Genomic DNA, 14,531 nt, shown 5'->3' on the forward strand with positions numbered 1-14,531 from the left:
TTAATTATACACTAAAATTAATCATTTAACCTTTGTTACTTACTCAATGAAGTTTACTTATTTTCTCTTAAATTAAAAATTTATTCCATAAAATTTGTTTCAAAGTAAAGACTTATGCAAAGGTATATATTAAAAGCAATTAATATATACTTTTGCTTAAATGTTAAACATTCTTATATCAAATTTTAGGATAAGTAAAAGTTTGTTCACTTAAAGTTCACTATTACAAGAAACACTGATTGATTCAAGCATAAACCGAAAAACTACTGCAATAACCATCAAGATAGCTATATAACAGAAAGAGTAGTCCAGCTTTTTAAAACATTTGAAAGGTTTTTTCAAACCATTTTTTTCTTCATTAAAAGAATCTAACCTACTAAATTTGTGCTTACTATTACTAATTTTTCTGTTAAACTGCGTACGAATCTCTGATGCTTTAGCCTTTAAGGAAGAAATTTCACTATCCTTAGGATCAATAGACTCTTTTGCTTCTGCAAGTTCCTCATAACAGGAAGCAACACAATCATGTTCTCCAAAAAGTTCTTCTCCGTGTTGAATAGCTAATTTAAGTTTTTTAATACCTTCTTGTACAGCCCCTTTACTTAGCATTACTTTTCCATATATAGAAAGAACCCTCATTGTAGTAAATCCTTTTCCATCAACTTTTAAATACATTTGATAAGAAATAAGGCAACAAGTAATTGCGTGGTCATAATGTTTTAATTTTAAAAGACATTGTCCATGATATTGTAAAGTTTTAGCAGTAAAAGGATGGATCCCTAAATACTTCCTGTAGCCATCAACTTGTATCTCTCGCTGATTGTAAGACTTTTGGAACATATTGTTACGATAATAAATTGCTATTTAAAATACAATACAATAGAAATAATAAAAAATAAAACAAAACAAAAAAATAAACAAAATTTAGACATGTCAAATACATATAAAACAAACTTTAGGATAATTTTAATAACTCTTAACTATAATAACCTCACCAGCTTCAAAGCCAAAAACAGATAACTCTTCAATAGCAATTTTTGGTGTGGAAGGTAAACCTGTAAGGATTATTCTTCCTTTATCTATATCTTTTAAACCTGCTTTAAACCGATCATTGTAATAGCCCTGCAAATAACCTCGATTTAAATAATAGATTGCAAGTAACTCTAGATAATGAGTTGGAAGTTTTAACTTAAATTTCTCTAAAACTATAATTGATTCAGTCAAAATAGAAATATTCTGCACGTTCTCATGACACATACTATGATAGACTTTAACAAGAACTGTACTTGCCATAGCTGCAGCACATTGAAATTTGTCACCTCGTTCATTTACCTTTTTTAAAACTAAATCATAAATCATGCACAACTCCTCATTTGCTAAATAGTTTCTCAAAAAATGCAGTGTTTGAAAACATACAAGAAGTGTCTTTGAGAATACTTCATCAATATGATTTAAGCCAAGTTTTATAGCACGAATAATCAAACGCTTCTTTCTTTGAAAAGAACCTTGAAGGATATTAGGCAGGATGCACCTGCATTTACTTGTGACACAGATTTTACATCGATTCTGATAACTTTTAACTAAATTACTTTCCATATTTGTCGATTGAAATGGAGAGAAGAAAAACTCATCATACTGAAGTAGTAGCTTTAACTTATCAACTATGTAAACAGATTTCGCTTCAAGAAAAGTATTTTTCAAAACTTCTGAGTTTTGAGTATATTCTTGTATAAATGACCTTGTTATTTCACACAGACGATAATATCTCCCACACTTACTTCTTTCTAGTAGACAATGGTTAGAATATAAATGCCTGACAGTTTCTGCAACAACCTCACCAAATAAACGAGTGACAGAATGTATTTTTATTTTTTCGCTGAAACAGCATAACTTAACAAGGGTGATTTTTTCATCATCTTCAAGGTCATCAAATATCAGACGCATATCTCTTTGCAAATTTGTCCTTCTCATAAAGAGCTTTAAAGAATAATTAACATCATCACTGCAAAGTGTATTAAGAAACTCTGACAGTTCTTTTTCATGATCCTGAAAATTTTTAATATGTGCAGCAAATTTCAATAAAATAAATGGATTTCCACTGCATTTTTTGACAATTTTATTACACTGATTATTTGATAAAGTAGGACTAATATCTTGAAGAAGTTTAATAGCTTCAAATTTTTTTAAGCCCTTTAATGAAATATGATCAACTTTTACATGATTCATTTGGCTAAGATCTGGACTTTTACATGTGGTAACAATAATTTTTAAAAAGTTATTGTCTGCACTCAAAACCTCATAAATAAAAGACCAGAACTGTAATTCTCCCTCAGGCTTGAAATTCAACTGAGCTATTTCTAGTACTAAAATGGTTGGTTGAGTAATTACATTAAGTTTTTTATGCAAAGTTGCAACACGATGTTTAATAACACACTTCCCTGGATTAATTTCTTCTAAAGTAGCAACTGCAATATCTTCAAGTCCCCATGTTGTCTCAGCACAGCTAGATGGAAACATAGGCACAACAAAAAAAATGTCGGATTGCTTTTCATGAGCTTCTTTAATTCCATTCCTGAGCAAAACAGATTTACCTACACCTGGTAGACCATTTATCACTAATAATTTACTTGAGGAACAAACACAAAAATTAACCAATCTTTTTAGATCTACTGCTCGTCCAAAAAGCTTAGCAGTTGATTGTAGGAAAATTGGATTCAAGTCATTAGCATCTATAAAAGAGAAAAAAAAACATCTAAAAAAAAGTACATACATACATACATACATACATACATACATACATACATACATACATACATACATACATACATACATACATACATACATACATACATACATACACATATATACACACACACACACACACACACACACACACACACACACACACACACACACACACACACACACACACACACACACACACACACACACATATATATATATACACACACACACATAAATATATATATATATTCAAGAACATGTACAAGTTCAGCTGAGGTAAGGGCAGGGCTCCACTGATGCATTTGAGGCATTATGGGAAAAAATTATCAACAACATCAATAGGGTGAAACTATGTGGGTCATTCCATAAAAAATCTTCCAGACCATTTCATCCTTATGTTACAGAATTGGTTCATTTCTGCCTCATTTGCACTCCATAATAAATAAATAACAATTGCAAAAATTTGAACTAAAAATACAAAATACTGATTCAGCTGATAGTGTGAAGAGCCAACAAAGCAAATTTTACATTAAATATATTGATAGTGGCTTGAAGTACTTTTTAAAAATTTAGAACCCCAATAGATTTTCACAAGTAACTTAAAAATAGTACTTCAGGACTTGATAGTCTCAAGAAATGCCTTCTTTATCTTATTTTATTCAAAAATATTGACTTATAAATTGTTTAAAGAATAAATTTGACTGCTTTTCAGTAGAAAAAAAGTCATATTAACTCTTTAAATAATTTATGCTTTGTCTCTACTACTTGATCAAAGTATGGCCTTAGAAATGTTTTCAGCATTTAAAATTTTTTTGAGCATTTTGGGCTTTTAAGACATTTCAATGTCTTTAAAGCAATGGATCCATTCGGAACTCCATCTTGTCGGATTTTTCTCGGTTTTTCGGAGTTCGAGAGAAATCGAGAAACCTCGACGGAACTTCGACAAGGTTTTTAGAAAATATCAATTTTTACTCATAAAATAATTAAAGTCTTATTTCATTTCTACGCTGCTTTTACAATAGTTCATGTTGTTTTCAAAATATAAGTGTTCTCTTTGTTCAATATCAACACTAATTTACATCACAAAGTAATTAGTAATGCACAGTGGGACAGGTAGTGGTGGTGGAAAAAACCTCAAAAAAAAAGCTTGTTCTATTCAAAACCATATAATAAAACATACTTAAAAGCAAAAGAAGAAACATTTTGACTAACAGGTGACGAATGGTGTAACAATTGAGGTAGAAGATACTACAATTTAAATGTTCATCATGACCGAACATATTGTTTAGAAATGGTGAAGTTGCCGTCTTCTAGTTCTGCCAAAACATTTAACTTTTTGATAATGCAAAAATTAAAAGAATTCAGTATAGATGATGAAGATGTTACAGGTGGCTGTAGCTGGAAAAAACTACGGATGGCTGTAGCTGGATGGTGAAATTGAGTATCATATTTAAGTTTCCACATCAAATCTGCCAGAATCATTCAATTCATTTGAGTGTTTGTGACTTGATATACGCTAAAAAAGATTGTCGCAAAATTCTGAATAAAGAAACTGAGTCGGATATTGAAAGAGAAACGGAAACTGATGGAGAGACTGAAGGAGAGCTTCTGTTTGACTTTTCGGAGAATGAGATTGAGTATGAAGAAAATATCGAAAAAAGTCTACAGAAACTTCGAATACTAATTAAGTTTTTAAAATATTCATAGATATGAAGTTCTTAAAAGAATAATACACAAAATTTACAGATCTTTGCATGACAAAGGACTGTTGCTCAACAACCATACTAGATGGTACAGTGTTTTTCAGATGATCAAAAGATTTTTGGATTGCTTAGAAGCTGTAAAAAAAAAACACTTGAAGAACTAAACTGCTTAAACATGTTAGATGAAATTGACTTGGATTTCTTAAAATCGCTGTCTGACTTATTGGAAGTCATTGCTGACGCTGTAGTTTGCTTGGAAAAACCAAGTACAACAATTTTGGAGTGTGACATCATTATGGAAACGTTAGTAAGGAAATTGAAGGTTGTAGAAACTGACATCAGTTCTAATTTTGCAGAGGCATTAATCTCCAGATACAAAAATCGTAAAAACATTATATGGTATCATTGAGTTGTTATTTGCACAATCCCAATTTTTTTAAAAAAAAAACCACACTTTTTTTTACGCTTCCAAAAAAGATATTCAAGTTTATGCTGCAAAATTATTTGATCAACTATTTGCAACAAAAGAAAATAGTCTCCAAACAAAATCAGATGATCGCGCTAAAAGCAAACTAGAAAAACCATCACAATCGACATCTTTCTTGGTCGAAATTCAATCAACATCAATCAACAGCTAAAAAGCCAAAAAAAAGTTAAGACCTTCATCGATCAGTTAAAAGAATACAAAGTAACTGGTGTGAAATCAGAAGCAGTTTTGAAATTTGAACTAGCCATCCATGTTTTCATCTTTTTAAAATATTATTTATAAAGATCTTACTATAGGTACCCCAAGAAGTCTTTATTACAGAGCACAGCGGAAGGGCATTTAACTGAAAGTTCACGCCTTCTTCCTAACCGATGCCGGTTAGAAAGCCATTTATTAGATAAAACTTGTTTGTTAAAAGATTGTGATAAGAAAAATATTTAAGTATTAAGAAATATAAAAATATAAATTTTTTAAAAATTTATTATGAATTATGAATCTAAATATACAAAATTAAAAAAAGTAAATAAAACAATGTAATTTAATTATCAACTAGATAGTTTAATTTTTTAATTTGTAACAAAGTTTTATCAAAACTCTGATTTTTTCTCAATTTTTCTTGACTCTGTTTTTTCTCGATTTTGGATCCTCTGCTTTAAAGACATTTTGTAAAAACAAAACTTTTTCAATTACTTAGTGAAAAGTTTCATGGGAACAGGGAGCTGTCAAGGGATCACTTTGCTAGCCAGCTACCTCCTTGGATTTTTATTAAAACATTTCTGAAATATGTTTTAAAAACACAAATAAAAAAATCTTTAGTTCAAATTTCAAGCTTTCATGAATTACATTTTGTATTTAAAAAAAAAATATCATAATGTCAAAGTTTTCCAATCTTAAACATAAGTGGTGCATTACAACTAATGGATCAGGTTCTTACAGTTTTTTAGTACATTACCAAAATGAAAAATTTCTGATTGAACCAATCAGGTGCAATAAAAGTTATAAGGATTTTATGGCTTTAGCTGTTTGTTACCTTGAAAATGCTGAATGTATGCTGCACCGATGCAAAATGCAAGAGTTTATAGACAATAAGCTAGAAGATATAGTATTCAAATAATGGCAGAGTACTGACTGTACAACACTTGTGTTCAAACATTGCCACTCAATGAGCTATTTGATTTGTTATGCAACAGCATTGACAATCTTACAACTTATCTTATATTGCAAAAACACAAACTAGATACTTGAGAAAATATTTAAAAAATCATAAACAAAAATCTACCTGACCTATGATGCATGAAGTACATTTCTGATTGCTGTGTAGCAGAATATAAAACTTTTAAAAACTTGATCAACTTATGATAAATGCGATAAAAGATAAATGGAAGTTGTTTTAAGTAAATTTCAATAGAGAAAATCTATCAAACTCAAGCACAGTTAGAAAAAAGATATTTAAATGGTAGAATAGTTCCTGGCACAAGGATGTATATATTTTATTCCTATTAGTTTAAAAACAATAAATTATAAAATAATAATCATTGATACAATTACTCAAGTATTCAATATTATCCCAAAAAACAAAAGTAATAGAGATTTTGTTAATCATTTAAAAAATGGAAATATATTACATGTTTTTATGATAGATTTTGGTGGGTAGGATTACTAGAGATTTTAGCTCCAAATGAATGAATCTGAACTTATTTTAATTCCAAATGAATGAATCTGAATTTATTTTAATTCCAAAGTTATATGCCATTTTCTCCACCAATAACAATATTAGGTCACAAAGTATATCTGATTCAGATTTAAATATGTAAATCATATTTACTATAGACCACAAATAAAGTAAAAATAAACCAATTCTGTGACATAAGGCTAACAAATATGTTTTTCTTTATGATTTTATATGGAATAACTCATGTGTCTCATGTCCCAGTATACAACAGTTTTATGAATAAGGATATCCAAAAAAGGGTCATTTGCACCACCATAAAAGCTTGTAAAATAGCTTATATCTTAGACAACCTCTTTATTCATAAAACAAAGTGAAAAAAGTGGAAAAAGAATTAGAATACAATTCAGATTAACAGAATGCTTGTATAAAAATGCTTATATGTCCAGATTTTAATTAATTTGCGAATATAGATTCCTAGATGATAAGTTACATTTCCCACTCCCATTTGAATAGGGAGCTCCACACGTATGCAGGTTAGAAGGTTAGCAAGATTATAACTATATTATAAAACTATTACTATATATTACTAAATGTTACTATAAAACTGAGTTTTGTTAAATGCAGCTTTATTGCCTCAGAAATTTAACATGTTTAAAGTTAAAGATATAGCATTATTGAAATCTTTTTGTTAATATTGAAATCAATTTGTTAAATAAAAAAAGTGTTCAAAATGTATAAATTCATCAAGTAAGCTGATTAAAATGTTGTTTTTGGATCATATAATCAAAACAATGCTGCATAAAACTAATCAAAAGTTAAGAGGTTTAACAAAAGATCAGAAAAGGTTAGAAAAACAGCTAAAAAAAAAAAATTAGAGCTAACTTACAAGATACATTTGTTATCTAACAACTTTTTTGGTAACCAATAATTTGGATAAGCCAACTGTAAGTATTTTCACTTTGGTAAGGAATGAATGTGTAGATCTTATGAATTATGTTAAAAAGGAAAGAAAATATTTGCTTGATTTTAAAGTTTGTGTTATACATGGTGATATACATTATAATAAATATGAAAGCATGTTTTTATTTTGTTTTAGAATTATAGCCAGCAAACCATTAAATTTTCCATTCACAGTGGCTGCTCCATTACATTCTTAAACAATATTCTCAATGTTAAGATTATTTACATCAGGTTATGACTTTTAAAAGATTTTTACCTGTTTGAATAATATTGCAGATTTATATGAAATGCTCTTTGATTTTTAGCTTGTAACAATATATACATATACATAAACATATATATATATATATATATATATATATATATATATATATATATATATATATATATATATATATATATATATATATATATATATATATATATATATGAATTACTGCAGAAAGGCAACAAGTCCACAAATCCTGATTTTACAGGAAAGGCAAAGAACTGTTACATAAAACAAAAAGATATAATATATCCTTTAGACTCGCACTAACCATTGAATAACTAAGAAAAAATTGAAAAACCTAAGTTTGAAAATAAAGTATCAATAACATAAACAAAATACTAGCATTTTAAAACACAAAGGTTAAGAAAAAATTGTGGCATTCAAAATATAAAAAAATGTGAACAGCCACAAGGACTGCAACAACTTTAAAAGATATGTTTTAAGTTTATGCAATTATAATTTATTGTTCATTTTAAATTGCATAATTTATTGTTCATTTTAATTCATTGTTCACAATTTATTGTTCATTTTATAATTTATTGTTCATTTTAAATTTATAAGCACATGCTACTGCATGTGCTTATAAATTTACACATATATCATTTAAAGTAGAGGGGAAAAACCATGTTTATATTTACCATTTTCTAGAGAAAACTCATCAACTAAATCCTTTCTTCCTGCTCTTTCTAATGCTTGAAATAGCTTACAAAATGATGCCTCTTTAGAAATTTCTCTCTGCCATAAAAGGTAGCCTTGATATGCAATTTCACGGGAATCTGTAATATTTCGAGTTTCACAATCTTGATCATTTAAAGCTATCTTTTCATCAGAGACACCAAGCTCACCTAAGACTCTTCTCCAGTCACGTACTGTTTTGTCAGCTAACAATCTCAAATGTCTGCTAAGCAAAAGACAGTTTGTATGACCGAAGTAACACTTATTCATTTTTTCAAAATGAAAAAGTCTTGTTAGTTGAATTACCGCATAACTTGAAATAAGTATATGACTCGTTATCAAATTAATTTAAGCATTTCTAATTAGCATTTGGAAATTAATAACATTTGGAAATTGTTTCCGATTTGTATATTGCAATAAATATGGTTTAACCGATTCGCAATTCGGGTAAACCTTTGGAGAACAACTCTGGTGTATTAAACCTTAGCTGCATTTATTTATCAACTGAAACAGTAGTAAGATAGTGCTCCCAAATAGGTCTGAAGCGGACCTATTTGGAACACTATCTTATTTCTGTTTTTTTAAAAAGGCAGTTTCGGTTTCGGTCACTAATCTCTATAGCCCCTTCGTACACAATGTGTACAAACGTACACACTTCGTCATGTTTATTTTTTACTATGAAGCTTAAGCAAAATAATAATTGAAACACGATGCATACAATAGTGCACACCAGTCCTACCTTCGTGTAGCTTGTCTTCTTTAAGTAAGATTTCTGTATCTAGATATTTCAACATGACGTTGACGGCAAAAAAATACTTCGTGGTAAGTTTTTTCTTTATTATAGTTTGAGAATTATAAATTATCTCAAGTCAAATTTTGTATCAGATGTATTTAATAATATGTTTTTAATTGCATACACATAAGTTTAAAATATAACAGGTGACTATTCTTTGCTGAAAAATTTTTTGTATAATACTGTGTACATTTGTACACACTGTGTGTTAATTGCAACGAGAAGAGAGAATAGTAAAACTAGTAAGGTGAAACTCAACATTGAATTTCTTTTTGTGTGATTATCGTGAGTTAATAATTGCATGTGTGTATATATATTTCTTTAAATCTCAGATACAAAATGTGTTTTGTTTAATAGTTTAGCTGTTTATTTAATATCAAAAGGTTGTATTAGAATCATTAAAAATGAAATATTTTATTTAAGTCTACCTACTGAAGCTAATGGCCCTGCCTTGTGTTTGTATAATCAAACATTTGTTTTAAGCCTGTCATATTTATTTTGTTACTAAGTTTTATCAAATTGATTTTATAATCAAAGATAAATAGGTATAATATGTTAAATATATTTTCAGATAATCCACGAAGGCGGTTTACAGTTGAAGATATGTTGCAGCATCTTGATGACTCAGAACTTGAATTATCAGATTCTGATGACTCTGGGGATGAGACCTTTAACCCTTCTGCTGCTGATATGCTGACTGATAAAATTGAGGATCAAATTGAAAGACCAGATGAAGATGATCAGCCCGCCACATCTGTGAACAGTGGGAACAAAAGAGAAAAAAAGACTCAGATTAAGTGGCAGTCTCTTCAAGGAGCATTTGAAAGCAGCTCAGAATGGCTGGACAATTTGAACTTGGGAGATGGCTTACTTTCACCATCCTCATATTTTTTTAATTACTTTAAACCAGAAATATTTGAAACATTTGCTGAACAAACAAACATTTATCATCTACGCCAAACTGGTAAAACTCTAAATACTACAACAGCTGAAATTCAGAAATTTTTTGGTATCACAATAGTAATGGCAAATTTAGGTTTTCCCAGAATAAGGATGTACTGGCAAAGAGCAACTAGAGTAAATGCAGTCGCAGATGTAATGCCTATAAACCGCTATTTAAAGCTGCGAAACAGCATTCATATCAATGCCGATCCTAATCCAGAACAAGGAACAAATAAATTCTGGAAAGTTCAGCCTCTGATAAACACAGTACGTTCTCGCTGTCTCAAGTTACCAAGAGAAGAGTACAACTCTGTGGATGAGCAGATGATCCCTTTCACAGGTAGAGTACCTGCTAAACAGTACATCAAAGGAAAGCCGAATCCAGTAGGGGTAAAAAACTTTGTTGTCTGTGGCACCTCTGGTAGGGCAGTTGATTTTGAACTATATCAGGGTGCAGGTACAGGCATATCAGAAGAGTACAAACACCTGGGACTTGGTGCTTCTATTGTCCTAAGATTGTCAGAAACTATTCCAAAACATAAAAACTACAAGCTCTGTTTTGATAATTACTTTACTGGCATGATCCTAATTAGACAGCTGAAAATGTTAGGGATTCAGTCCCTAGGTGTTGTTAAATCCAACAGATTAATGGGGTGTCCGTTAAAATCTGAAAAAGAAATGAAGAAGGGTGGACGTGGATTAACCGACTGCAAAGTCTCAGCAGAAGGTGACATATGTGTGGTCAGGTGGATGGACAATGGAGCTGTCACTCTTGCCTCCAGCTTTGTTGGAATCGAAGAAATGGGCACAGTAAGAAGGTGGAGTGAAAGCAAAAAGGAATATATTCAAGTGGACAGACCCAAATGTGTAAAAGTCTACAATGAAAACATGGGGGGAGTGGACAAAATGGACTTCCTCATTGCTTTGTATAGGATAAAGGCGAAAACTAAGAAGTGGCCTGTACGCATGATTTTTCACTTCGTGGATTTTGCCCTTGTCAATTCATGGCTTGAGTATCAAGACATTGAAATACAAAATGGTACTCCAAAAAGTCAAAGTTTGGATCTCCTCAATTTCAGAAATGAGATTGCTGCCACACTAGTGAAAGCCCACTTGACAACACCAATTGCTTGCCGACCAGTTGGAAGGCCAAGAATTACTGCAACAGCACCAATCACAGATTCAGGTGATTTGTCAACATCAACATCTTCTGTGGTTACACCTCCTCCAAAGCGGGCAAGACCGGCAGAAAGACCAGCCGTGGAGATCCGCTATGACCGGTTTGACCATTTCCCTGTCTGCATCAAGGAACAGGGTCAGCGCTGCAAATTTGAAGGATGCAATGGTCGCAGCAGAGTCAAATGCATCAAGTGTAATCTATTTCTTTGTTGCACTGGTGATAAAAACTGTTTTCAATTATTTCACATGAAATAATTCGTTGGTAAAAAACTGAAAAACATTTTGTTCTTTTTTTGTATTGATTTGGTAATGTTGTGACATGACATAAATATTTTTATATCTTTAAAAGAAAGGTTAAAAAATGAACTATTGATTTGTTTCAGCTTTTTGAGTTTTTTTGTAAGGATTTCTTTTGATATAATATTGTCTACAAAAACCTTTACAGCAAGATTGATACACGCTGTGTACAAATGTACACATGCCCTATTTTGAATAATTGATGAAATATTTTAACAAAACTTTACATACCCCATAAGGAGGCCTACTACATTATTTTTATTTAAAAAAAAATTTTTTTAAACACATTCCATGTGCCCGTGTACGAAGGGGATAGCTTGGTTTCCAATAGTTGTAGGAATGTCGTACAACAGTTGTACAACAACTTTGTTTTATAATGGAAACATTTTCTAGTGTTAGTTGCACAACTTAACGTCGGTTGTACAACAAATTTTATGTTGTACAACTGCAGTTGTGAGTTTTGAAAAAAATCTAATTCTGCAACAGTATTTTGTTTTTTGTGCAAAACGCGCAGCTTATTTTTTTAATGGAAATCACGCAATAACTGTTGTACAACAATAAAGTTTACAAAATATCGCCATTGTGAGGAATTATTTTAACCTTCCCTAAGACACTAATGACTCATTGCTTTCTTTATGAACTTGACGATATTTTTCCCATCTGGCTGCGAATCATACAATTTACAAACTCCACTCCCCTTTTACTCTGTAGTACAACCGCCTTATATTAACACATTGAATACATTAAAACCATACATGCATTAACAACTACATGCATTAACAACTACATACATTAACACCTACACACATTAGCACCTACATACATTAACACCTACACACACGCTAATTGCATCTTGAAGACGTTATTCACAACACCATAATTTACAAAGCATGGCGACGGCTCCATCTTGTGTGTTAGAAAAAATCTCTAATGCAGATTTTATGAACGAAGTTCAAAAGTTTCCAATTTTGTATGACAAGTTTGATAAGGAATTTAAAGACAAATGGAAAAAGAAAAATGCATGGGAAGAAATTGGTCGTCTGTATAACTTATCTGCTAATCAAGCGGAAGAAAAATATAAAAGCATTCGAAGTAGTTATGGAAGGTGGCTGAAATCAAATAGAAATATCCCATCAGGTTCTGGAAGGAATTCAGTTCCACCTCAGTTTCTTCAGCTCGATTGGCTAAATACTTTTATAGAACATCGTGAAACAACATCGAATATTTGTTCAACCTCTGATTCCAGATTAGAAACAACGAATTTGGAGGAAAACGTTGAGGTGGCTTGTGAGCAAGTTGAAAATATTCATCATCCATTGAACAAGGAGCATTTATCTGAAGATGTGACTGAAAAAAACGATTATATAAATTCTTGTGTGCAAGTAGAGTCAAGTGAATCGACAATTCATACTAATAACAAAACTAAAAGAAAAAGAAAAAAATTAGATTCTGATGATTTACTTGACAAAACTTTAGTGAAAACATTAGAAAAGATCAACTCTAGTATTGAAAATCCGACTGAAGAAGAGAAGGATGAAGATTATTTATTTATGAAATCATTAATTCCACAGCTAAAGCGATTAAACAACTATTCCAAAGCCTTGGCTAAAGTTCAAATACAAGCACTTCTTCTCAAATTAGAGTTTCCAGATAAAGATGAAACAATCTAGCATCTCTGTTTAACCTATTAATGTGAATAAAAAATGTAAATATTAGAGTCTAGCTTACTATTTTGTTTAACCAACTAACCGAGGTATAACATAAGTCTTTTATTAACTTTTAAGTAACTATTGGGGCATATCTAAAATTTATAAAAATAAAAAAGTATTGCTTTGTTAAATATATCAAATTGTCATTCAAAAGAAAGTTTATTAAAGTATATTACATATACTCTAGTTATTAACTGGATTGTGGCCACATGATTGAACATAGTCCAATTGCCACGAAAGGCTTCCTTTACATGAATTAAAATAATCTTTAAAAGTGTTTCTTATTGCAATTGCATCAAAAACAGATCTATTACTTTTTGATTTTGAGAAATTAAGCAAACATCCTTGAGCTTGTAATTCTTTTCTCCAATCTCCTTGAATAACAATTCCTGAAGTACTTTCACTATCAACAAAACCAGTAGGGATATAATGTGCTCCATCTGTTAAACGCAAATAGTTGTGAAGACAGACAGTAGCCTTTATTATATTTTCCACTTTTGATGGTTTTGCTTTAATTAGAGATTTGTAAATTCTCCATCTAGCAGCTAAAATTCCAAAACTATTTTCAATTGTTCTCCGTGCTCTTGATAAGCGATAATTAAAAACTCTTTGCTGAATAGTAAGGTTTTTACCTGGGTATGGTTTTATTAACCATGGTTTAAGTGCAAATATATCATCTCCAACAAGGACTGGTGGAACTTTAGGATCAGTTTCAGAAATTTCTGGTAAATGAAAATTTCCCTCATTAAATGCTCTACCAAATGTGCTTGCATTTAAAATGGCAGCATCATTATCCCTTCCATAAGCCCCAATGTCAACCATTGTAAAACAATATTTAGCATCACAAATGGCCAATAAAATCATGCTGTAAAATCCTTTGTAGTTGTAAAAAGAAGAACCCAATTTTGTTGGAGCCTCAATGCGTACATGCTTTCCATCAATAGCTCCTATACATTGTGGAAAATTCCAATTCTGATTAAACTCTTTAATGATGTTTTGCCATTCTTTTATGTCATTTGGGGCTCTTAGAAATATTCTTTTGAGAACTTCCCATATAGCACAACAAGTTTCTTCGATTATATTACAAACTGTAGCTCT

The 14,531-nt window shown here is 30.8% G+C and overlaps 2 protein-coding genes across 2 annotated transcripts; one reads left to right on the forward strand and one right to left on the reverse strand.

The window, feature by feature from the left end:
* Nucleotides 1-83: 83 nt before the first annotated feature.
* LOC145186774 (uncharacterized) lies at nucleotides 84-9,054 on the reverse strand. Its single transcript, XM_080063025.2, has 3 exons — nucleotides 8,477-9,054; nucleotides 996-2,729; nucleotides 84-860 (listed from the first exon to the last, which is right to left on the reverse strand). The coding sequence occupies exons 1-3, from the start codon at nucleotides 8,781-8,783 to the stop codon at nucleotides 211-213; spliced, it is 2,691 nt and encodes an 896-aa protein (XP_079919151.2). The 5' UTR covers nucleotides 8,784-9,054; the 3' UTR covers nucleotides 84-210.
* A 3,429-nt stretch (nucleotides 9,055-12,483) lies between these two features.
* On the forward strand, nucleotides 12,484-13,513 carry LOC145190410 (uncharacterized). Its single transcript, XM_090078548.1, has one exon. It carries the CDS (start codon nucleotides 12,615-12,617, stop codon nucleotides 13,392-13,394), a length of 780 nt encoding a protein of 259 aa, XP_089934674.1. The 5' UTR covers nucleotides 12,484-12,614; the 3' UTR covers nucleotides 13,395-13,513.
* Nucleotides 13,514-14,531: the final 1,018 nt, after the last annotated feature.

The sequence above is a fragment of the Hydra viridissima genome, unplaced genomic scaffold (assembly GCF_058129835.1).
Source record: "Hydra viridissima isolate aposymbiotic clone 2 unplaced genomic scaffold, HvirCarnegie_v1 scaffold_2, whole genome shotgun sequence".
Taxonomy (NCBI): Eukaryota; Metazoa; Cnidaria; class Hydrozoa; order Anthoathecata; family Hydridae; genus Hydra; species Hydra viridissima.